At 31.7% G+C, this 27122-nt stretch overlaps 2 protein-coding genes across 2 annotated transcripts in view; both read left to right on the top strand.

The window, feature by feature from the left end:
* Positions 1-24345, top strand: part of LOC127700669 (uncharacterized) — a 51642-nt gene extending 27297 nt beyond the window's left edge. Inside the window, exon 4 of the mRNA XM_052204241.1 lies at positions 23995-24345. Coding sequence (XP_052060201.1) covers positions 23995-24263 — 269 coding nt within the window. The 3' untranslated portion in view covers positions 24264-24345. The remainder of the gene's footprint in view (positions 1-23994) is intronic.
* LOC127702876 (multidrug and toxin extrusion protein 2-like) overlaps positions 1-27122 on the top strand; it is a 154814-nt gene that overhangs the window by 58944 nt on the left and 68748 nt on the right. The window lies entirely within an intron of this gene.

Here is a 27122-nt window from a genome sequence, read left to right as displayed (position 1 = left end):
TATCTATCAAATGAATACCTGCACGTACCATGCTCAAAGTGATAACCATTACGGTTTTTGTTTTGTCAATTTTGATTCCTATTTTTTACCAGCAAACATCCCATATTAATTCCCCAAACTTCATACTTCTTGCAATAAATATATTGTGCAGGATTTTCCAACCGGAATATTTGGTCTTCAATATTCTTCAACTTCGTACTTTATTTTGGTCTTTTTAACTTTTTTTTATTCGAGCGTCACTGATGAATCTTTTGTAGAGGAAACACGCGTCTGGCGTACAAAATTTCAATCCTGTTATCTATGATGACTTTATCATATTTATTTCCTTAACTCTGTCCCAAATATCTCCATATGATGATTCCCTCTTAAAATATAGATATCACATAATCGAGCTATTTTGGTTTTTTTATTTTCAGAAAAATCCTTAATATCGTTAAGGTTTAATTTGTTTAACAACAACTCCGTTTTTTCCTTAATATATAAATGTCTAAGTTTCAATGAATTGTTTGATGGAGATTAATAGTGTCAGATTATTAAATGTCATATCATGTTGACTGAAAAAGGCTTTTATTCGGGTTTATTGGGCAATACTGTAATCTCATCAGTTAGTTTATTTAAACTTTATAAAAATATACTTTTTTAAATTGGTAATTGATATACTTTCCCTAAACGATTGATTATTGTTTGATAATCACTGTATGGTTTGCTTGAAATAAGTTCAATTCAGACGTCATTTTTTATTGCTCATCAGTAATTGTGCTGTTGTGACGTCAAGAAAAAAAGCGACCATGAATAATGACGCTTCACAGAAAGAACACGATCGTTTTCACGTCATTTTTTGCCATCATATTGTCAAAATATATTTTCAGATGAAAATGTTAAACACCGTATTTCTTGCCCTTCAATATTTCTTCTCTCGACAGTAACGTTATATATTTTTAAAACTTAACGGTCTCGAGCAGACGCAGCACTTTTGATACAGTGGTAGAGTATGCATATATACAAAAACTTCTCAAAATCTCATAATACAAATATAAAAGATCTTCATGTTAATTTAGATAAAACTATATTTTTTTCTAACATGTCCTCTTTAGTCAAAGTTTCTCTCGATCTTCTATATTTTTTCCCAAATCACAAAAAAGGGGGAAAATTGTCTTTTACGGGCAGTAACTACTATAAAGTTTCAACTGATGATTTGTCCAACTTTCTTTATTTGTAAATCTTGTCTTGTTTGCCTGTTTTGCTATTAAATTTTTATATATCTATCATAATTTTCAAGATAATAGGCAAAAATACTAAATATCATCATTTAAGGGTAATAACTCCATTAAGGAGTCAACTGTAAGCATTTCAACAATTTAGTTTTATTAAATATCTTGTCTTGCTTATCATTTCTGCCATTAAAAGTTTTTTCTATCTATATTGTAGATTTCAAGATAAAAGGCAAATACAAAAATGGTAAAATTTTTCACTAAAGGGCAATAACTCCAATAAGGAGTCGACTGACTATTTTGGCCATTTGACTTACTTATAGATCTTGTCCTGATGATCTTTTTTTTTTTTAATTTAAAGTTTCTGACTATCTTTCATAGTTTTCGGCAATATTTTCCCTTAGAAGTCGTCTGACAGTTTTTATGTAAATAGACAGCAGGTGCATTCGGAACATTTTGCCCTTATCAGATCTATCTAAAGCTGTTTTCAGTAAAATAGACAAAACTTGCACTTAACCCCTGTGTTTTCTAATTTAGCTATATCGGCTCTATTCGTTAAACTAAATACCAGGGCCAGGTGAGCTAAAAAGTATATTAAGTACCATGTCAGTACCAAAGTATTTACTACTGAGCTGATGATACCTTTGGAACTATCAATCCAACATCAAAGGTATCGACCCGTTGCTAGCACATGGAAAAGTTACTTTATCATTGCAATCACTATTTTTATTTAGTTTATAAAAAGACCGACATTGCAATTAAAGTTGGTTTTACCTTCCAATATTGATGACTAAATTACTCAGGGGGGTGGTGCACTTCCTATACGCAAGGTGATAGGACGTGCCGCTGGAATAGGTCACATTTTCCCGCTTGAAAATATGTGAATAGGTGGGGAAAACAATCAGAAATATATGATAAGCTCAATAAAGTTCCCATTACTTGTTATATGAAAAGCCCTGTAATTTTTTCACAGCCGAAAGTCTCGCCGTAAGTAAACATTACACGAGGAATCTGAGCTCCGAACAAAGGTGATATTTACCAATATGGGGAAAGGTTACGTTTTTACCTACACAATATATGAAAAGGTATACATTTTTAAAATCTAAATTATATGAAAAGGTGAGGTAACAGAACTCCAGCGGCACCCCTATCAATTAAGTATTGAAGTGGACCCCCCGAGCTAAATGATATTATTTATTTATGTCTTCATATCTATCTGTAAAAAATATCATTTCAATTTCGTTTCCATGATAGATATATACAATACAAACTATTCTATAATAATATCCTTCACGAAAAAGTGAGATCTCTAAATAATTTAAAGTTACACAAACAGATACTTTTTTTTCCAAAACTGATTCACAAAGGCACAAAGAAACTAACGTCATATAAAAAAAAAGTCATCAAATATTCCAGGCGTTTCATATATAAAAGACTCATCAGTGACGCTCAAGTAAAAAGAGTTAAAAGGCCAAATAAAGTTTGAAGTTGAAAAGCATACTTGAACAGGAAATGTTCCAGATGGTACACACTTGGAGTAAATAACAGGTAACAGTAGTTAACCTACGTTCAAAACTCATTTATCCATTTTTTTTAATGCAAACTAAGATTTAATAAACAATGAGAAAATCGCATGAGATAAAAGAGGGAAAGAAAGACAGAGAGAGTGAGATCGAGTGGTTAATAGGGGCAACGCTGCAAGCCTGGATGTTTGAAAGTCTTATAAATATGAATGGTATAGCAATTAATAAAGGTATGATGATATTTACCATGAATATTAAACCATTGATCTGGAATACAATGCTGTGAGCTGCCAGTTGAACACTTCCGAGGACACCTTATAATAAAAAAACATTTTCTGTCTTATTTTTATGCATTGAATGTACTCATTAACAGTCGGGATATGGAATATACATTTCATAGTTGATTTAAGTCCAAGGTATGTGCTGCCTATTGTTATTTCCTGCCTGCAGGAATGCTTTTACATATGCAGAAGCTATCAAACCAGGGGTTCCTAAATCAGACGTTCAAGACATTCATTCGGAAGTGATCTATTTCAAAACTGTTCTTTTGTTTCACCTGTTGTTACGGACGTCATCACAAGTTGGTGTATAGACGATCTGTTTCACAAATTACCTCGATATGTCTCGACTGTCGTTACCACATTCAGTCCTATTTTCCTCAATTGTGAATCACCGAATGAGACTCAACACGAAATTCGTAAGAAACATCAGTAACACGAAGGGTGTCAACTCGGAATTTTATGCTCTCCCCAACAATCCCAAAAAGGGGGTTCACTCCATTGAATCCCTCTTCCGCCACTGTGCCATATTAAGCGTATATGAATGCAAAACTTTTATTTCGAAACGTTACACCACGAAGGATTCTTCTAGTCAAACAAGATCTGCTTACCCGTCCGATCAACTCCGGTTTTTGACAGGGTTCGTGTAGCTCAGTCTAAAGTTTTTTATGTGTTTTCTTTTCGTTTTCTTTAACAGTGGTGTTTTCAGTTGACATGAGTTTTGAATATTCTCTTAGTATCGCATCCTCTATTTTTCACGGATATGTTCAACTAGTAGCCATAATTAACTCATCTTATTTAAACAAATGGGACATCCCGACGGCTCATACTAGTAAAACCCCATCAAAGATACAAGGCTTATAATTTTTTACGCCCGACGCATGTTTCGTCATCATAAAACTCATTAGTGACGCTACAATCAAAAGGAAGGAATAATCAAAGAAAAACAATAACGGCCAATCATTTCGCACCAATTTAATCTATCTCCAATTTTCTTATAGGGTTATTGTTGCCTAACCTTTAATTTGATGTAATGCGTTTTGTGGACTTTTGTTACTTTCTATTGGCCATGGCGTTGCCTGATTATTTTTTCAACTTGTCCCTTTGATATCTTTTTTATAATTTTTAATTTGAACTTGTGTACAACCATGTTCAGTTTTCAAATTCTAATATAGCTTTTTTTTACATTTAATCGGTTTAGCTCTCTTGTTTTATACTTAAGATGAACAACATGTCGGGTGCCGCTAGTTTGACATAAATTGCATAGTCCTCTGGTGACAGCACCCCAACCCCTCTCTTCATGTCTTCTTTTGTGAAATCTTTGTCGTAACGATGCTTCACTTATAAAATGCTATATTCGTTTTGAAAGAAAGTTGATTTAGTACAAACCCACAACTAAAGTTGATATTTCAAAACTCCACCAATCTACGGATATCATAAATATTCCAGGAATAGCAAGATTTAGAAATGTGTTCCATTCTAGGAAGGCTTCTTTACTAAACCCTATAAACATTAAATTACTTATTAGCAACTGTTCATTTGTGGCAATGGTTAAGCTCTTTGATATTTTCTTAGCATTTGCATGTTAAATTGTCATAGTTTTGCGTACTGTTGCCGTGTTGTTTAATTTTCTAGCTGTATAATCCATGAAAATGATATATCTTTAACCAAAATTGCAATGTTCAAATTCATAGTTTCAACATTTGAATCGGCAAATTAGAGATATATAATTGGAAATATATTATCTCCTCTCTAAGATTTGTCTTAATGTGTGCAAATAAAAACAAATATCATAACTTAAAACAATGAGCACCATAACCGAAGAGAGGCCCACATGATGTTTAGTTTAAATGTGTCGTAAATGAACATGAAATACATTGATAGCTACATCTACAGGTAATATTCTGAATTTTTGATTGTTAGATTCAGAAAATCGCTTCGTACGCATACAATTTATAAATGTTATTTTCATTTTTTATTTCACTGGGTCGATATCGCTGTTTGTTGATTATAAGTCCCCCAGTGTATCATCTGCTCAGTAGTCAGTGCTTCGGTGTTGACATGATTAATAACGTGGTAGCTGTGTTTGAAAGAATTGTTTAATACTTATGACATACCTTTCCATGAGTTCTCATAAATTTTACTACATTTTATGAACATCAGGTATAAGATGACTTCCGTCCAGTATGTGCATACAACAGCAGCTGCTGCCCCTCTGTCAAAGATTAAATGAAAATGTATCTAAATTATGTAAGATTTTTCAGACTAGGAAATACGCAAAACAACCAGATATTTCACCCAAGTCAAAAAGACTGGAGTATTTTATTGTAATGATTTTTTTAATTGAAAATCTAATATCCATATGTTTGTATCCGTTGTTTATGCATATAATATAAATTACTGTCTTCTTTGTCAGTTTTCGTTTGGTTCGACATTTTGTCTGCACAATGGTCTACAACCTGCATGACATGTCTGTCATTTTTTTTTTATTCAAAGCTCTGATTCTTTGCCCGGCTTTGGCTATACTTTTTGTCCTTTTTGGTTTATAAGCTCATATTTTTTTGTAAGTTTTTTATGAGTTTTGGATTTTCAAATATTTTTGCCTCGAGCATCACTGAAGAAACATTTATTGTCGAAATGCGTATCTGGTGCAGGAAAATTGGTACCGTTAATTTTTTTGTAGAAAAAAAGTTGCTTTGGTAAAAACCGCTCAAGTCCGTTGCTATTTAAATACTATTTACAAATGTTGATGAGAGAACATATTGCCCACAAAATTTGATGAGATAGAAAATTTAAAATATTGGATTAATATAGAAAAATACTCTGTATGTTTCTTAACCCCTGCACAAAAGGTAAAAATGGATCAGACACGGCAATTGTTAGAAGCAGTTTTTAATTTACAAAATCAATTGCAATATATATATCTTATTATATCATTGTGACTTGATCGATCTTACAAGTGTTACTTAATTTTTATAATTTGTGTGTAATACTGTAGTATGTAATTTCACACGTTTCATCATGAAAAATAAAACAAATTATCAAAATAAAAGTCTGTCGAATGAAGCTCTTAGATGAGGCAGACACAAGATATAACTTAATTTTCTGTTTTGTCATCCCAATCATAATCAAAGCTGATATGCATTCCCAGTCATGCAATTCCATAGGCATACCCATTATCAAATGTCGAGGCATGGAAGATTATAAAATAACGGTTATTATGTCATTTACATATGACAAATTCAGCAAAACAGACATGTCATTGCGTTGAATATGTCCTATTTAAATTCTGTTACCATTAAAGAATTTATGTGACAACTGTACGATTTTTGCATGAAAAAGACAATATAAAGAATATTTAAATTTAGATAAAATATTTCATGTATTTGGTACACTCTCGTGATTTTAAATAGGTTCATCACATGTGGAGCAGGATCTGCTTACTCTCCAGGAGCACCTTAGATCACCCCCGAATTTTGGTGTAGTTGCTCAGTCTTTAGTTTTCTATGTTGTGTTTTGCATACTGTTCTTTGTCTTTTGGTCGTTTTTCGTTTCTTGTCCTACCGTTTGTTTTCGACATTGAGTTTTAATGTCCCTTTGGTATCTTTTGCCTCTCTTCAAGGTTCAATTAGCTTGCTTTAGATAAAAAAAACATGTCCAATTTTTTCATATGTTTGTTAAATCATTTGCAGTTTGCTAAGTAACGGTTTAATTCATATTTACAACGACTGTATATAACCTGATACGATTTATTTTCCGTAATTGAAATATATAATTTCCTTTTTCAGGGCAAGGTTGCCAAATCATTTTAAATGAAATAAAGGGGATAAAATATAGAGAAATGACAGTTGCTTACCTGACCCCTAGATCTAATCCAGTTACCAAAATTAAATGATATAATACATTGAAAACATTTGCGACTAACTGTAAAATAACTCCAGGGATAACAATATTCTGCAAAAAACGAAAATATTGTTAATTTCTTAAAGAAACAAATTAAAAATGTAATTCTCCTTTTATTGTATGCTAACATTTATGTTTATAGGGATAAAGAAATAAAATGAAGTGCTTTGAACATCAAGAATAGCCATTGAAATTGGGGTAAAGGAATGTGGTTTCATCAATTATATCATCATTATTAATATTGGTTTTTTTCTGAGATCAGGCTGATAATTTTTCAGAGCTATGCCTTGTTTGTCTTCAAAAACTAGTACATTTTTGAGGAATTTTCAAATCGGTTGTAGGAAGTCCCTTTCTAAATTACTATCTAACATTCTATTACCGGCTATCCGTACGGAAGATGCAGTTTGCAACATAGACACAATCTGTTGTACACGATTGTAAACTGCATGGCAAAATATGCTATCCACGATAGACACATCAACTGTTTTAAATAGAAATCGGGAACAATACTACTAATATATCTGTCGTACCGATAGCCGGTAATATAATAATGAATTTTCGTTCAAAAACAATAAATGGTTAACGTTTGAATTAGTTTGGAAATTGTAATTATGTCTATACATTATTACAATAGATAGTTTGAATCAGTCTTCAATATCTATTTGAATCATTTCTTGAATCCGAAGAGTAAGAAGGCTACATCAAATACGAAGTTATCGAGTATTAAAAACCGAAATTTAAAAAAGTTGTACAAAATAAGTGGCACCACATCCAAGATGTGATCCTATTTGGTGATCATATGAACATGAATATCTCACCTGACACTGTAAATATTTCATGAGAACAAATGTTATTACACATCCCTGAAGAAAAACAACAGTTAGTTTAATTTCGGTTTGTTAAAACCACTACATTTCAAATATTTGTAGATCTAAAATAACATAAATATTATACATTGCTGAATTAAGTCTCATCAGTTTTCAGCACTGACGTGTTCGTTCTTGTTATTGTAAAATGGCTGTTTATTAAATACTTTGGGTTCTTTTATCGTAGTTTATGGTGCCCAATGGGCCTTATTTGGCCTTCATTTTGTAACCAAAATTATTTTTACTTTCAGATTCACAATTATATGTAGTGTTAAAGCTGATATAATAAAAAAAACTTTAAAAAAGTGGTAATTATCGTCATGCCACACTAAATTCAGAAAAGGCGACAAAAACATAATTGACAAACCAAGTAATCTGAAAACTATACTGGTCGACAAGAAGTGATCATCAGTTATTAGTTACAATCACATGGCATTTTACTGCATTAACGGAATCACTGACATTGGTATAAAATTTCACAAACACAAACGATATTGTATCTTTTAGTATTTGTGTATTCGTTCTCAAACAAAGAGTATCGTCAACATATCATCAAGAAAACTTATTTTATAACTTTATTCAAACCGTAAAAATTAAACGACGTACTTTGTCATATCACCCTAATGGCGAGACGAATATTTGTCCTTCCACAATAATTATGCATGCATATTTTTTTTATTTTTAGCACTGACGTGTTCGTTCTTGTTATTGTAATTATGCATGCATATTTTTTTATTGTTTTTTTTGGGGGGAGGTGGGGTCAAGTTATAAGCAGTAGAAAGGAAGTATCGTTTATTTTCACCAAACAAATTCTGAACATTACGTGGTAAAACATAGTTGCAATATAATTTTCCATATCATTTGATAATTATATGCTGCAAATATGACTTGATCTCCCATTGAGCAAGTACGACTTAAAGCTAGTCTAATTTACTTTTCCACTTGTTTGGTTTGGCCCGAAGCCATATGATTAAAATAAAGTTATATTTTTTGTTCATATTTTTCTTACAATCTTCTATTCTATCAACTAATATCTCTACTAATATTCGAATATTCGAATATCATCATCGAAGACAAATCCAGCTCCAAAATTATTTTTTTTCATAATTCTGGAATAATGCTCAGGTTTGCTCACCGAAAAATATTGATGGAAAATAAATCTGCAACCCAAATACATATAAAGAGTTCCCTTGTTGAATTGGTAATAACATTGAAATAGGTAATCCAGTAAAATTAGATATACATTCATATTGATTTATTTACTTACCGGAAATCCCGCAATAACTATGGTTACGTACTGACCACTTAGTCTGAAAAATAAGGTAAGAAATTTATAACATCCTTTTGAATAAACGTCTTTCAAATAAGTACCTTTGCAAAGGTTTAAATTCCGACAGGCAAATGTGTCAAGGATGGTTATATCCATTTAATTTCGTGTTTGTCAAGTTTTGTCTGTGTCTACCATTTTTTTTCTCACAAATGAACAATTTCAAAATAAAATCTATGACAAATGTGATAGATTTAAACTGTTTAAATGTCAGTTTCCCATTTCGCAGCAGCAACATACTATTTGCCCAATCATGTTGCGTTTACATATCTTAAATAAAACGTAACGCTCGTTCATGTTCGCACTGTACGGAATCCATTAACAGGAGTGTGCTTCTTATATGAACTAAAATGTTCATAGTTGAGAAAAACTACCGAAGCCGACAATATATACATTTTACGGTCACCATCACGAATTAAATGATAGTTACGATGTGTTGGAGTTTTTTAAAAGTTAAACTCATTGTCGGCATTTTTTCGCTATCTTTGATCATTAGATAACATCCGATATATTATTTTACAGACTGAGTTTTATTTCCAATTCTGAACATTTTGACTGAATATGAATTCGCATGACGGGTTGTGTATAAATTGCACGAAAAGCTTACTATGTCGACGCATCCGATCGCGCTCCGTTTTGAGTTCATGCATAACCCAAATTTTGGTTTTTACTTTAGTTTGTATCTTTATAATCAACTTATAATGAAATACTGTTACCTCTATATATTTTCATTTTCCATGTATTGTGGGACAAACCTTTGTTGTTTCCAAACTATATCACTATAGGTAAAGTGAACCACCTATACATACCTCGCTACTTCATGATTTTGGCCGACTAGGATCAATATATATTCTGTATTTACAAAGACTGCAAATATTGGTATGCAGGCCAAGAGCATGATAAGAATTCCTGCAAAAAAATAGTACCAAATTGCATGTGGTTCTGCAGTAGTTACTTGGATGTTTTGAAAACTCATGTAAAAAATATATTGCACTAATTTTTTTAACTCGGCTATTCCTAAATACAAAAACTATCCATCATTATAAATTTCCTATTTGAATAGTATTCTTTAAATATAGGAACTGCATTGTAATTTTTATTAAGGTCCCCATGTGAATTTGACAATGTGTAAACACTTTGTATGCAATCGTTACATATCATACCATATGTTAAACTTCGAAGCAGTAAGTTTAATTACGTTTAGTATTGAAAATATTCGGTGGAATCAAGATCATATTTAGAATTTTTAAATATGAAAAAAAAATAATTGCTCTTAAAAAAGAACTTTATGAATAGTATGCGTCTGACGGCCATATCTTGATTGGTCGTCATCAGGAACGCTCAAAGTCATATTTATGACAGCAACAGTTGTGTAAGTACCGAAAATAGTATTAATTGTTTTTGTGACAACATAAAACACTTTGAAAAAAGTACATGTATTGCTTCATCTTGCGTCGATGGGAATTTTAAACCTAAATTAATTAGCTTCGGTAACAATAAAACTTTGATTTTGATTTGGAATATATGTTTTTAATTCAGAAAACTAAAAACACTTAAACGTATCATTTTGATGTTTTTTATGAAAATTTTGTAACATATTCAAAATTACGACCATTGTTGATAAAATCACGTTTCACACTCACTTTAAAAATTGTGATACACAGAAATTTTTAAATAATTAAAAAGACTTGTCTTAGTGCAAAATAATTTCTGGAGATTAATCCATTCATATTCAGAGGAACAAATCAAGAGCCAGTCTACCAGGAAACCATACAAAATCCAAAATGTTGTCCAAATGGCATGTCGGAACTTTCAAAATATTTTTATATTTTTGAAATTTTTCTGAATTTTGCAAATTCTAATTAGAACCCATTAACCCTAAGCTATGATCACTTACGATCTGAATTACACAAAGTTACTGCACGACACATTTTACATACATAATGTCATTATTTTTATGTATAATGACCTTAAAATCTCTGAAATTGGGAAAAAAACCATTCACAGGTGTTCTATGCGTTATCTCCCCTGATTTACACTCGCCGTTATGAAAACATAATGTTACCATAAGTTGTCTGTCATCGAGAATGAGAACAAAAAAAGTGACTACTCATATTTTCTGGTATTTCTTGGGGAAAATATTCAAATTATGACTATGACACACTCACAATTCCTATTTCACAATGAAATAAGAACACACATATACATTTGATTTGACTGCAGTGTCTGGAAAGAAGTCAAAGTGAACCAAAAAAGTTTACTTATTTTCATATTTTAATATTGATACTAAATTGCTTCAGTCAAATATATGCCAGCAGCACAGAGACTATTTCTGGCATTTATCGGAGAGGAAGCTGAAGTTAACTGAAATGTTGCTACCTAGAACATCCAGCTTCCAGCAAGGCAACAGTAGTCTGAGTAGACAGGTGTGCTTCTCCGATAGTCTACAAGGCCTATTAGATGGAGACAAGAGAGAGGTCATCAACATAGCAACAAGTAAAAATACACCCTCTCTCCATACGTATACACATAGATAGATCACTAAGGACCATTTGATTTTTTTTGGGGGAAAAAAGGGGTGTGTTATTGAGCTTGGACGATTTTTGGATCAAATATTAATTTTTCAATGTTTCTGTAAATCATTTATTTTTGTCATAGGCTGATTTAAATAAAATGTTTTCATGTAAGGGGAAATGATCTTAAATCTTAGGCAAAGAAATTACTTATTTTCTTATAAACTTTCTGCAACAAATAATTTGTTTTCAACAAAATTATGGTAAAAAGTTCTTTAAATTATTTCCCACCCGATTGATATTGGTATTACTATAATCCATACACAAATATATTTGTTTTATACATTTTCTTTTTTTTTTCAATTTTCAATTTGTAGATTTTTATTGTTTCCTCTCATTTTTTTCTTTTTGCAATTTTTTTACTACATATATCATGTGTACGAAGTATCCAGGACCAGCCTCACATCACAATGATCTGTACAAATTTGCTCATATCAAGTTTTATGATTTTGATTTCATTTTCCACGGAATATGAACTAAGATTTGTTTCCCCTGTTTCTCCTACTTGTACCAACTTTTAGAAACATTAACTGATAAAGGAAGAAACCTTGATTCGTCTAAATAGGATTTTATACCAATCAATGAAAATATGATCGTCTTGGTGGACCAAATTTTTGATGATTTTTATCTATAGTTATTTCAGGTCCAGGTCAGTACTGTGGAATTTGCTTGTTAAAATTAACTGACACACATTCATGAATTTGATATGGGTTATCACATATCTGTATATTTTTATGAATGATCAGATAAAATTATAACCAATTGCTATTGTAAGCATGGAGACTTTCTCGAAAGCAGTAGCATGTTAAACTGTACATTAGTATAGAATCGTCAAAGAAAAACAACAAATCTTGAGCAGATCCATGATTTGTGTTTCCTATTACCCGACCCCCCACCCCCACCCCCTTTTCCCCCTTTTTGGAATTTTTGCCAGTTTTTCCAACCCATAAAAAAAATTAAGGTAAAAACCACACTTTAAAAATGTAGAAAAATTAAAAATGCGTACAGGGCATTTACTCACATTTCAAATGAATTGCATAAGAATAAGAATCATAGTTTGAAGTTATCAATACAAACTCCATAAAAAACTATATTGAGAGAAGGTACTCAAGTACTTGGGGAGGGTAAGCTTATCGTGCTCCACTAGTAGTTACCCTTGTATTGTTCTTAACAAAAAAGCAGTGTCAGTAAAATGTCTAGTCTGTTTGAGACAACAATATTTCTCGGGTCAATTTTGAGAAACGAAAAACTTTGTATTAAGCTAGAACACTATTCTTTGATCATTTTATCAATATTTGCCTACGTTATGCTTAATCAGTTCCATATATTATGATAATATGGTTACTTTTTTTGTAGGTACAAATACCATTTATTAAGAAGAAACTTTCTTACTAGGATCTGTTAATTACACTTATAACGAAGACAAATTAGATGGGGGATATAATGAAACAGCAGAAACTGACTATTTTCATAGAGCAAATGTAATAGCCGACACTGCTGATAATTCAGATGCTGATCCATTCTTTGCTTGTCCAGAGCGAAATTGCTTAAAGGTTTAAACAAAAACATCACTTCATAGAATATCATATATGCATAGACAAGCATGTATATATATGCCAACAAAGAAAACAGTTATTACAAAATGAAACTTCTCTTGAATGTGACATGTGTAGCCTATTTTCAGGAGCACAAAGATTTTGCTATTATCAGTTTTGATAGCTAATTTGAATATTGCAGAAGGATGATCTTTTACGAATTCTATAAGCCATTTAAATGTTTTAGTAGTATGGTTAAGGAATGTTTACATGATATATACGTACAATGCAATGCTACAGAAAAAAGACCAATTTTTTATCAAACCTTTAATAATTTAGAAACGATGATGAAACAAAGAAGTTTAACTCTGATGAGTGGTTACCATATCTCAAGTTTGGAGTGTATTTGCCAAATTTGTCAAACTTGGATCGAGAGAATTTGAATGTAGTTGATGACGAAGATTTGTAAAACACCTTGGCAGAATGTCAAGTGATGACATACCGGTACATGCTGTTTCTGCAGACATGGCAACATATATTATTATACAGATAGCATAGACATTTCAACTTTACATTCATTCTGGTTGCAAAAACAGTACAGTGTAACTACAACAAAATGCCACCGTCATTGTATTAGTGTTTTACTTTCCAGTATCAATTGCCTAGATATATGTATTCTAAATTAATATAAAATGAAAATGATTGAAACATGTTATGCTATGTACATGAAAGCATCACATTGACTTTTAGATGAAGAACAGCAACAAAAGCTCTATTAATTTGCTGAGATTTAATCAAGTAAATATAAAGATTTTGTGTCATGAATCTATACAACATATCCCTCTTTTATAATTCAGATATAGTTATTGGTGATTTGATAAATTTTCTCCACATGTCTTATCCCATTGGAAATATTGATACGAGTATCCACAATAGTAAACCAACCATATTCAATCAGCATTCTTCTTTAAACAAATTATTTAACAGGCCAGAAGGTCTAGTTTGACCTGTAATTATTGGCTGTCCTGGATCCATTTGCCTTGTTTGTGAAGAGACTTATTATACCCATGCTAGTGATAGCTGGGGATATATAATATTCATAATGACGGTCTGTCTGTCTCTGTCTGTCCGTCTGTTTGTTTGTAATATATCTACAATCCTTAAGTCCTATTAAAGTACAAAATAGATTTAAACCTAACTAATGATATGTCTTGTGAGGGTTGTGAAATTGTGCACCATTTGTTTTTTTTTTTTTTTTTATCTATTGCGGGTTTATGGGGGAACATTTGGACCAAAAATCAGGAGAAAATCAGTAGTGGTGTAGTGCAACTACATTTGTACCTTCTGTTCGCAACTCCTCCACAACCACTAAAGGGTTTACTGTGAAAGTTGTATGAGATACTAATTAAATATTTAAGCTGTGCATCATGTATTTTTATCCTACAAGGTTGGGGCCCCAGAGAGGGATTATTGACGGGTCCAAATAAGAGAAATATCATTAATATAGGCTACACCTGCTGAACAACAATTCTTTTCTAACTAAAAATTTGAGTACTATGATCATTTGCCGACATTGGATTTTTTTATATTTTATAGATATATGATTAGGGTTTAAGAAAAAATAAATGACATTAAAATATGTTTGCCACTTTTGAAAATATAGACTTTTAAAAAATAGAAAAATTTCACAATTTTAGCAGTTTCGTAAAACTTCGGATATTTAGACCAAAACTTCAGGTATTAACATATTTTGACTGTTGAAATACAGTATTAAAACATATTATTACCAATAAAACAGTTATATGTTGATAACACTGGTATTTGTCAGCTTAAAACTGTTGAAATGGCAAATTTTCAGATTGATTTTGACTTTAAATAGCTATATATAGATGGTGCTCCATAAAGTGAGTAACATTGGATATTTTAGAAAATATTTTACACAGAGAGTAGTTGCCATGAAGGTATCATGTATGTAAAAAAGTAAAACAACAAAAATACCGAACACCAAGAAAAACCAAAACCGGAAAGTCACCAATCAAATGGCAAAAGTACAAGCTCAAACATTCACCTTTTTACATGCCACCTTCGACCTTAAATAGTTGTTGCAACTGTTTTCTAATATTTTAAGAGCGTGGCATCATATTTAACGTCCTCATTACCCGCAATCATTGATTCGTAATAATTGATCCCTCATTATCCAACAGACACCTCTCAGTTGCTGAAAATAGGAACGACCTAAATAACCTGCACTATTCTTATGAAAAGCAATGATTAATCCTTCACTTGACACAGAAAAAGAAAATTACTGATCTTTTCATAAAAAAGAATATGGAGAAAGATTGATGCACATTCTAGAAATAATCCTTTGAAGTAGAAGTTTCATTTTTTAAATAAACAATAAAATAAAAAGAGTAAGAGTTTTCAATACGCTTGTCTACATACACAAAACTAACTAAAACAAATTGACGAACGAACAGCCACAATGTAGATACATAAACTACAATTCACAATATTTAGTTCTCTCAATCACGGTAAACTTGCCTCGTTGTAGAATGAGACCAACATTATTCGTGTTGTTACTTCCAAATGTCTGCAAGAAAAAAAATTGTTTTATTCCGTTATCGCAGACAGAAAATCATTACTCGATAATCAGACGATCTATTCAGTGCAAGAATGGAAAAATATATGTGTGGTGTTTTGTTTTTTTCATTTCTAGGAATTAGTTGTGTTGATCTTTCCGTTTTCTGTGTTTTTTGGTTCTGAAGGTCTTATGTTTCATCGTAACAGAAGATATGTTACCACATCACGTGTCACTAACACTAAATTTGATATGTGGCGATCAAATAATATCTTCCCCGTGAGACGTTTCGTGTTAGCCTGATTCTATAAATTAGTTGACTGATTTCCAGTTGGATCTAATTAAATAAAACAATTTTCACTTTATTTTCCCAATCTGTCCTTTCTGCATTTTTACATAACAAGGGTTTCGACTGCTCGGCTTAAAGTAAGAAATCTGTTATGTTTTATAATGGTATGCTTTTTTAAGTACTGTAATCCTGTATGATCAATCTTTTAAGAAATCCGATGTCGAACATAACAAGGTCAGGTTCGCATCACATTCCCATATTGTTGTCTCGAATATGGTATGTTGTCTTCTGGAATATGGTATGTTCCCGTCTTGAATATGTTATGGTCTCGTCTCGAATTTGGAATGTTCTCGTTTTAAATATGGTTGACATGTAACCCGCAAGATATTGAATATATATGTATCCAAGCAACAAAATCAATCGTCAGACTAACGGTTCAAACTTATTTGATTTTATAATATTTTCTACATAAAAAAAATCACATTTAATTTTCACTACGACAGAAAAAAACTATGAACAAGGAAACAATTTAATTATTTATGATCAAACATACCTGTGAGAATAAAGTATCGAATGCGGTAGACAGACCAATGATCACAGATGAACCAATTACATTTATAGTCTACAATTTAGAAAACGCAATGAAAGTACTACTCTTTAACGCTGAAAATACTACTCTGTAACGCTTAAAGTACTATTCTGTAACGCTAAAGTGCTACTCTGTAACGCTAACGTACTACTATGTAACGCTAAAAGTACTACTTTGTAACGCTAAAAGTACTATTCAGTAGCGCTAAAGTACTACTCTTTAACGCTGAAAGTACTACTCTGTAACGCTCAAGTACTACTTTATGGCCCTTAAGTACTACTCTGCGACTAAAGTACTACTCTGTACCGTTACAGTACTACTCTGTAACGCTGAAAGTACTACTCTGCAACGCTGAAAGTACTACTCTGTAAGGCTAAAAGTTCTACGGGGTAAGGCTAAAAGTACTACTCTGTAACGCCAGCTAGAAGCGTTGAGAGTAATAGTTGTTGGTTTGTAAATAACAGCATAAATGTTAAAACAAATAACGGGGGTAATTAAGTATGTATGAGAAACAGTATATACTTGCATGTCCAAATCATAAGATATCTTATAAGAGCTTGTATGCTTAGATTAAATCTTGGGGATTTTCGCTTGAGTGCAAGGCACGTGTAATAATGGAATCGTTTACTAGCATTTTGTAGGCTTCCGGTTTAATAGATTTGAAATGACTTCATGATTGAGAGGAAAACTAGAAAAAGAGAAACAATATTTGACTAAAAACTAAACAACATCAATTCCACAAAAACCCTAGGAATAAATCCGGTGCTCTATAAAGATACGAAGCTTTACTCCTTTAAATGTTCAACATTTTAATATTCCTATCAGACGATTGTTGTACTCACAGTCTTTATGTCATTATTATTGATTAGCAATTTGTTTGGCACATGATATACATGTTAGATTTGTTTAAAAACATTCTTATGCCTTCTTTTAAAAGTGGATTTGATTAAACATAGTTGTAAAAATGAACGACTAAAATTGAATTATAAGAAAACTTACAAAAGTGAAATAACAAAAATACCGAACTCAAAGGAAAACGGATGATTGAGGGATTGATTCCCGATTTTCCCAAAAGTGCTCAAATGACATATCATATAGAAGTCAACCTTTTTACTGAGATATTTTTCCAAAAATGTTTGTCATATATATTAATTGTTAAAAGTATATTCTTACTGTGATAGCTAACTGAACTCCATCTAATGCTTCTTTTCCAAGATGACCACAAAACAACAAACTTACAGATAGTATTAAGTACTGTAAAAGGGTCTCTATTGTCTGAAAAGAAAAACACAACTTCATAAAGAGCACTTGGTATATGCTGGCCTAGGTGAATAATCAATGTTTAAATCGAAATTGAGCTCATGTATCACTTATCGGATTGTTATTCGCGTATTAAAACAACGTGCAGTAAAACAGCATTCAATTATGATTAGAATCAAGTTTTTACTGCTGAATATGTTCCACTGGATGACAAGGACTTAATTAATTAATCAATTTATCATTTCTTTTTTGATGGACACTCTGTCAAATTTACTATCAAGTACAAAAACTTTTTATTTTTGCATCTAGTTTTTCTTCTTTTTTTTTGCGTTTTTATTCAATTTATTATCCACTCCAACATACCTTTTTGTTGGCGTCTTTGTTTGATTTATTTATACGTTTGTTTTAATTTTTGTCAGTTGTGTTGTTGAAAGTTCTCTTAATTGTGTCAACATCACAGAACTATAAACAACTGCCATAGAAGAGGGAGGATTAGCTAGCTATTAAACCAGGTTTAATCCATCATTTATTTCGGAAAAAACCTGTACCAAGTCAGGAATATGACAGTTGTTCATTCGATCCATTATGGATCGAGGCATTGGTTGATAAAGCCTAATGTTTGATTTTGTCAGTTTTTATGGACGTCCCCTTTTTGAATTTACCTTGAATTTCGGTATTTTTTTATACTTTTTGCTACATATCATACGCATAAGTTTTCCTATAGTTTTCAAAACTACCCTCCTTTCTTCCGATTGAAATATATGTTCTGCTGTCATTAATTATTAGAATTTGAATTGTTGACTTTTACCCATAAGTCAATCAATGAAACGTTTTTATTAGACAAATAATCACGATTTGAGGGGTCTACTCCGCCAAATGCGAGTTTCTTATTTCTTTACTTACAATCGGCCAGGCTAACTGTAGTAATTCCTTAAGCTCGATTCTGTATCCATGGGGAAATATTTTCTTTTTTACTCTTGCAAAGGAATCTACCAACGTACAAAGATTCATACAACCCATAACTACAACAATAAAACAGAATTTTTTATCTACGAATTATCATAGTCATTATTTTATTACCATTACAATCAGTAAGATAAGTGTTTGAAAAAGGCACCATAAGCACTTTTAAGATAATCATGAAAAAACGTTTTCACAAAAGCATAACAAAGAAAAGCTCACAACTAGTTCGATAAGGGGTTCATCTGATAACCTAACGGAAAATTTAGTAAAGCGTCCTCGTATTTAAAGCGTCCTCGTATTCCGATTGTAAGGTTTGGTGACATATTGAACTCTTGACATTACATAAAGTTGTCACAAAACGGCGTAGTATTACTGCTTTTTTAAATGGAACTAAGATAGATACACATAATCGATGAGCCCCCAAAAAGAAAGAAGATATCTAGAGAATAATACTATAATTAAAACCCATACCGCATAGTCAGCTATAAAAGGCCCCGAAATGACAAATGTAAAACAATTCAAACGAGAAAACTAACGGCCTAATGTATGTACAAAATAATGAACGAAAAACAAATATACAACACAGCAACAAGAGACAACCACTGAATTGCCGGCTCCTAACTTAGAACAGGCACATACAGAATGTGGCGGGGTTAAACTAGTTTGAAGGCGCCCTTACCTAACCCTAACCTGGGACAGTGGTGTAACAGCAGTACAATATAAGAACAAACTATAAAAATCAGTTGAAAAGGGCTTAACTCATCAGATGGATTCAAAACAGAAATACATGTAACAAAAAAACAAGTTAGACGTGGCAGGTTACTTGTACATCCCCACAACACAAGAAACACTAAGTACAGATCTGAGAGTACTCGCAGTTTAGCAGTGACTGGCGGCTAGAAAAATCATTTCATAGAAAAATCACTTCATAGAAATATCATTCCATAGAAATATAACATTTGGAATTAATCACTAACCGATCAATCAATTAACCAAAAACATCAATAAAACAATATCAAAACAATCAATTTCCAATTGATTTCTCCTGGAAAAGAACGAACAAGAATTTTATTAGATATTTCAGTACTTGAAAGATTAATAATATTTTCAAATAGTAAGTTAATCCAGGGGAAATCAATTGGAAATTGATTATTTTGATATTGTTTTATTGATGTTTTGGTTAATTGATTGACTGGTTAGTTATTAATTCTCAATATTATATTTCAATGAAATAATATTTCTATGAAATGATATTTCTGTTAATTACTAGTAGAATTATACGAGTTTAGACACAAACTTTCCCCATTCCAAACTAAAAGACAAATTGAAATAATAGGTTCTGCTTGTTCCATAATATGGAATTGCGAACGTATATACAAGTGTCTTGTCTTGGGGAGAAATAAACCGTACTTTGCAAAAATTTAATCAAATTCAAACAAAAAATTCTCTAAAACTGACATTATCAAGATACTTGATATTTTGATCGACATTGACATGTTTTTCAACAAACAATCGATATTCCAATGTGAAAAAGTAAAATAAAAAAAAATACCGAACTTCAAGGAAAATTGTAAACGGAAAGTTCCTTATCAAAAGGCATATTCAAATGCGCAAACACAATGAAACAAATAGAAAACAACTGTCATATTCCAAACTTGATACAGGCAGTTCCTTATGTAGAACGTGGTGGATTAAACATATTTTTATAGCTAGCTAAACCTCTCACTTATATGACAGTCGCATAGAATTCCATTATATTGACAGCAACGTGTGAGGCAAAGAAACAGACATAATAGACATCGCTTAATCAATTTATGGCTATTGAACAGCGGTATACTACTGTTGCCTTTATAATAGGTAAAAATGTCAAAATTAAGGGTACATCATTCAACAGTGTTTTGTAATCTTAATTACTATAAAAAAACAAACAACTATGTCAACAGAGAAAAACAAAATGACATATAGACATATAGGGAATCAACTGTGCCCTCATCTTGCCGACTTGTTCCTTTATTCCACATGATGACTTCATACAAGATCTTCTTAGGAAGAATGAAAAGAAGCTAGCATTATCCTTTAACTTCATTTTCCGTTATACCGTTGGTTTTCCCGTTTGAATGGTTTTACACTAGTAATTTTTTGGGGCCCTTTATAGCTTACTGTTCGGTGTGAGCCAAGGCTCCGTGTTGAAGACCGTACTGTGACCTATAATGGTTTTTTTTATAAATTTTGACTTGGATGGAGAGTTGTCTCACTGGCACTCATACCACATCTTCTTATATCTATATAAAGATTATGTTCTCTCGTTAAATAATTCAAAGTTTGGTGACTATGTTGAACGCATCCATGTCATCGAACTGAAATAAAGGATAAAACCGATACAGTTAGGTCTGCCTCATATCTTGACTTAAATCAAGAAATTGACAATGAGGGTCAGTTGAGAAAAAAACTTTACGACACCAGAGATTATTTAAGCTTTCCAATTGTAAACTTTCAATTTCTATGTTGAAACATTTTAGCAGCGCCTGCAGATGGAGTAAATATTTCCCAGTTGATACGATACTCCAGGGCTTTCATTTCCTATCATGATTTCCTTTATAGACGGTTGCTGTTCACCAGGAAGCTATCAAATCAAGAGTTTTAAGGTGGTGAAGTTGACTTTATCCCTTCGAACATTTTATTGATTCTATCACGATTTGGTAGACCGTAATAGAATATCTGTGTCACAGATGACGACGGTTATGTTCAAATTGTCGTAACCACAATCCCGTCGTCTTTTCCCGATTTGTGACATGCCGAATTGGACTTGTCATCCGGTTTGTACTTTAATCAGCAATACAGCGAGTGTGACATGTAGAGCAGGATCTGCTCACCCTTCCGGTGCACCTGCGATCACCCCCTGGTTTTTGGTTGGGTTCGTGTTGTGTCGTCTTTAGTTTTCTATGTTGTGTTTTGTATACTGTTCTTTGTCTTTTGGTCATTTTTGTTTGTTGCCATGGCGTTTTTACTGATGAGTTTGAATGTCCCTGTTGTATCTCTTTTTGAAATCCCTTTTACTGTACTATCCTCAACAATTTTTTTTTTTTAAATCAATTGTTTTACAATACAATTGATTTAATTATTCTTTTTTGATGATGATAGTACTGTAAAAGGGATTTCAAAAAGATATATATATTACACCCCTCTACCAAGAAATTGATTTTGTATGCACACGTATAGAAATTGCGGTTTTTATCCAACGCAATCATAGGTTTGAACGTTGTTTTCAATTTAGACTTGTAAATATATAATTCGTCTATATAACAGCCCAACAATGTTAGATTTGTAAATTTTTTTTCTTCCCTGGTTGGGATTCGAACTCATGCTACGGAGATATCGTGGCACCAAATATATGTGTATATATATACAAGTCTTAATTGAAAACAACGTTCAAACCTATGTTTGCGTTGCATAAAAACCGCAATTTTTATACATGTGCATGCAAAACAAATTTCTTGGAAGAGGGGTCAAAATACAGCACAAACAACATTTTCCAAAAGACCAAAAAAAGTGAAAAAGTATATTTTAACAAAACTCATTTGACTAGCAGGTCGAACAACTGATGTTCTTAAACCCTGCTCACTGTCATGGCAATTGCCAAAATAAACGGATCACCAGATGTAACAACATGGATCTTAATAATATATGATGTTTGCTTACACAATTTAGGCTTCTTTGTCCAAACTATTGTCATGTTAAATAAATATGTCTGTTTAAGTTGCTCACGTAACTTTTTCATTATAAAGAAACTATAAACAACTGTCAAACAAGTGGCAGGTTCAAAATCAGGTTTGAACAAAGGTTTTCCTAGAAAATGTTTGTACCAAGTCAGAGATATGACAGTTGTTGCCAGACGTTCTGTTGGTTGATGTAGTCGAGCATTTTGTTTTGTCAGGTTTTACGGACTTTCCCCTTTTTGAGTTTAATTTGGAGTATTTACACTTATATTTTTTTTACAGTTCAATGAACTGGAAATATTTTTTTATTTTCCTTCTTAAAATTACCTGTACAATGCTTTCGGAGTTTTGTGCAATAAATATTTCTTAAATCTCGACTATAAGATTTGAAAAAGAAGCTGTTTTGAGTGGAGAAAGATCATATCACAATCGATGCAATGTACTATCTTTATTTAGGTGTATGGTTGGCTTTCTGTACAGCTATAGTAGTCATATTTATATTGTTTGCTGCGAAGACATTGTCCCTTAGTTGGAAAAATGAATGTAAAAAGGTATGAAATCTTAGTGCTAAAACAAAAGATTTAAATTTATATGTAACGTCCTCATTCATAATGATTTAGGCTATAATGAAAAAACTGTTTCCTGTTTTATATAATATGTTTTTCTGTAAAGAAATCTTATATTTTCAAACAAAATAAGTGGAACGTTTCTTTACGTTATTTACAATACTACTGTTATCAAAGAAACATAATGATTGTAAATATGTTTTTGTTTATTTCATAAATATAAATGTGATGTGGACAGGATGATTATTTAAAGTTGTCAGGTAACTATCTAATCATGAAAGAAATTAATATTTTTTGAAGGCTCAAGAACTGACAGCAGTTAACGTAAAAGACCCAACTTATTATGGAGGTGAGTTCATGAACATATCAGAGTGTTGGTAAAGTTCATCCATCAAGATTTGAGACATTTGCAATTATAATGTTAATAAAAACGATAATTAGAAACAGTTTTGCAGTAAGGGAAGACATTATTTTCCCTCTATCATTCAATGTTCAACATTTGTAAAATCGGGAAGAACTTTATTATGCCATTTTTCTGATTAATAACTAAATACATATTATTGTTTGATATAGGTGAAGAAAAATCTTAGTTTTCTTAAGACATCTTCCTGTTTAAATGTAGGTTAGTTGTCGAAAACAAACTAAAAAAATCTTAAGGAAGAACTAAGGAAGTTATCTAAAAGCAGTATATGATGACCTCAACGCCTTGATAGATCTTTTCAGCGTTTCAATATCTGAACATAATATAAATTTATTATTCTGTATGATGTGCATCATATTAGATAATCATTTAACTGTTTGAAAAAATATATTTTAGATGATCACAGCACATCATGTAGTTATACAGAAGCCAAACCAAGTGATAGCGATTTTCGTCAGTTGTCTGAACAAAAAATAGGAGAGCAATCGATACCATTGTATAAAATGATTATATGTCAACGGTTCTTAATATCTGTTTCATTATTACTGATTCTATTTGGAAGCATTGTTCTGAATATGTTCTTGGATCAAACATATAGAGATAACGTACAATGTAACGGAAATGATACAATGTATAATCTGACTCAATGTGTAAATGTTTCTTGACAGGGTATTGTTTGAAAACCTTAACCATCACCATGGCATATGCATATTAAGATTTGACTTAACTTATGAATAATACATTTGAACATTGTATGAGGCTACAGTGTGTGTAATTTTATCTTTTTTTTTTGATAATATAAATGTGCATTGTCTTTGAGTGATATTACTTGAATAACTGGCATAATATTAATTACATAGTGTGCTTGTGACCTAATACGATATATATGGGGTCAGTAAATTCCATATAGGGTGAGAGCGAAGCTCGAATCCCCATATTGAATATACTGACCCAATATATATATCGTATTAGATCACTAGCACACTATGTAAAAGAGGGACGAAAGATACCAGTGGAACGAATTTATCTTACCGACTATCTTAACATGTGGTATTTAGACTATTTGGCCTATCAAAGTGGTCAAGTTTTCAATACCGTTAGTATTAAGAACCTACTTCCATTGGTCTATACAAAAACAAATGCAACAATAACAACTTGTTAGCTTTAAATGTGTTTTACGAATTTATTTCAATCGTTCATCATCACTTTCATTGTCTTTTGAAACCTTTAAGATCAACTAGATTACACGCAATGATGTAACGTTATTGTATACACGTATTAAAGACAACGAGATTTTTCTATACTTGATCATGACAGAGAAATTAACATTACTAATTTGAAAAATGAAGCAGTGTACATAATGTGTGAAATCAAATACTTTCTTACCTCATCAATTAAGATTTCTTTTACACTTTAGTCGTGTAAGCTAAAACAAAGTTCAAAATTAGCTATCGTCGGCAAAAATTATCTGACGCAGAGTCATGCTACCAAAGATCATCATCAATTTTGCGATTCAGTGAAGCTTTAGTAAAATTATATACAATATAGAAGAGACGCACTGTATCCCTTTTAACATTTGATTATGTTCTAATATATAAATATATATAACTTAATAGAACTTCTTCATTAAATATTTTCATTAGATATTCAATAACTAATATATAAGGATACTTAATTAAAGTTGTAGATAAGACAAATTGTTAACAGTAAAGGTACAATAAAATTGTTTAATGTGTGTCCAAAACAACATATATAAATCACTATTTGCCGAAATGTAGTGGCATAAGTAATGGTCAGGGAAACAACTGAACTGAACAAGAGCTTTAAATTAATTTCTAATTTATTTATAGATTATGTATAAAAACCCCAAAAACTACTTAATAAAAAATGTTCGACGAGGTGTGATACTGTACTTAAAGTTAACCTCTCTTTAATAATCACGTATTCCTATAGTGGCGATTTTATCAACTAGTGCATAACAGTTGACATTTTAACTTTCAATGTGTATGATATATTAGTGAATAGGGGACCTATTGAGTACACATTCATATTTTGATTATCATATGTACATGAACCTACGATAGTAAAGGAAAACGAAAGTTCTTAAGGTATGTTTTCTTGATTATATATATATATATATATATATCATTCTTTTGTAATATTATATTCCTACTTATTCTGAAAGACACTATATAGTTATAATATGAACAACTTATACCTGGTCTTTCTGAAATATATTAGTTGCACATTGTGTTAGTGTAATATTGATAACCAAAATAGACATGCTCCTAATTCAATTTTCTGAATTGTTTTGCAGCAGGGTATGACTATGATTTCCTTCTAAGTCAAACATACAATTTTGAAATTTGTAAAGTGTTGTTTGCATATTTATGTTGTAAATTGAAAATAAACAAAATTGTACATGATTATAGGAACAGACAATTTGTTCTGCTACAGATCGGCTATATATTCAAAGACTCTTAAAAAAACATGTGACTCTTTTTTCAGAGAGCATTAAGTTTCAATTTAACTAGAATCAGCACTATTAGTCCTTGTAATGTAAAAGTCGATTTAACATCGGCAACCAATTGCAAATCGTGTTTGCACGCTGTTTGAACTATGAATGGACACATAATAAACGATGCCCGCATTGTATAATAAATTCAGGGTAAACCGTGCACAGACAATGACTATATGCAATTAGGATATCGATGTACAATAATCCATTAAGTAACCGCTGCGGTATATTGTGAACATCTGTATTTTGTATCTTTTCGAAATCAAGGTACAAAATATTGCCTATCAAACTTTAACTTATTTTTTTTATTTTTTTTAAATAATTTAAATTGTTGGACAAGATCCTCAGAGAAATACATTCTTGACCATTCATAGAGTGTGTACTGATAATCTTTTTTTATTTGTTTTACAAAGAACTTGAATTCCCCGAAAACACCCTTAAAATAAGCAATACTATACATTGTAATAGAAATTATTTCATTTCGATATTCCTAATAATAAACCATAAAATTCATTTAAATTTAACTCATTTCATTACTGAATTAAACCATTACATGCTAAAATAAATATTTAAAGCAATGTTTTTGTATATTCTAGTTATTGTGCATGCAGATAGTATTAATATCCCATCCAAAAGTATCGAGTGGTTTGCTAGTTTAATAGTCATTGGTGATAAAACTTGACGTAGGTGGGTCGGGTTATAAATCTTTAATGTTATATTCATTGTCAATATAAATAAGAAGATGTGGTATGAGTGCCAATGAGACAACTCTCCATCCAAGGTACAATGTGTAAAAAGTAAACAAATATAGGTCAAAGTACGACCTTCAACATGGAGCCTTGGCTCACACCGAACAGCAAGCAATGAAGGGCCCAAAAAGACTAGTGTAAAACTATTCAAACAGGAAAACCAAAGGTCTAATCTATATAAAAAACGAGAAACCAGAAACACTTATGAACCATACCAACAAACGACAACCACTCAGCAACAGGCTCCTGACTTAGGA

This window comes from Mytilus californianus, unplaced genomic scaffold (genome assembly GCF_021869535.1).
Source record: "Mytilus californianus isolate M0D057914Y unplaced genomic scaffold, xbMytCali1.0.p SCAF_5, whole genome shotgun sequence".
Lineage (NCBI taxonomy): Eukaryota > Metazoa > Mollusca > Bivalvia > Mytilida > Mytilidae > Mytilus > Mytilus californianus.
This window is presented reverse-complemented; position numbering and strand designations above follow the sequence as displayed.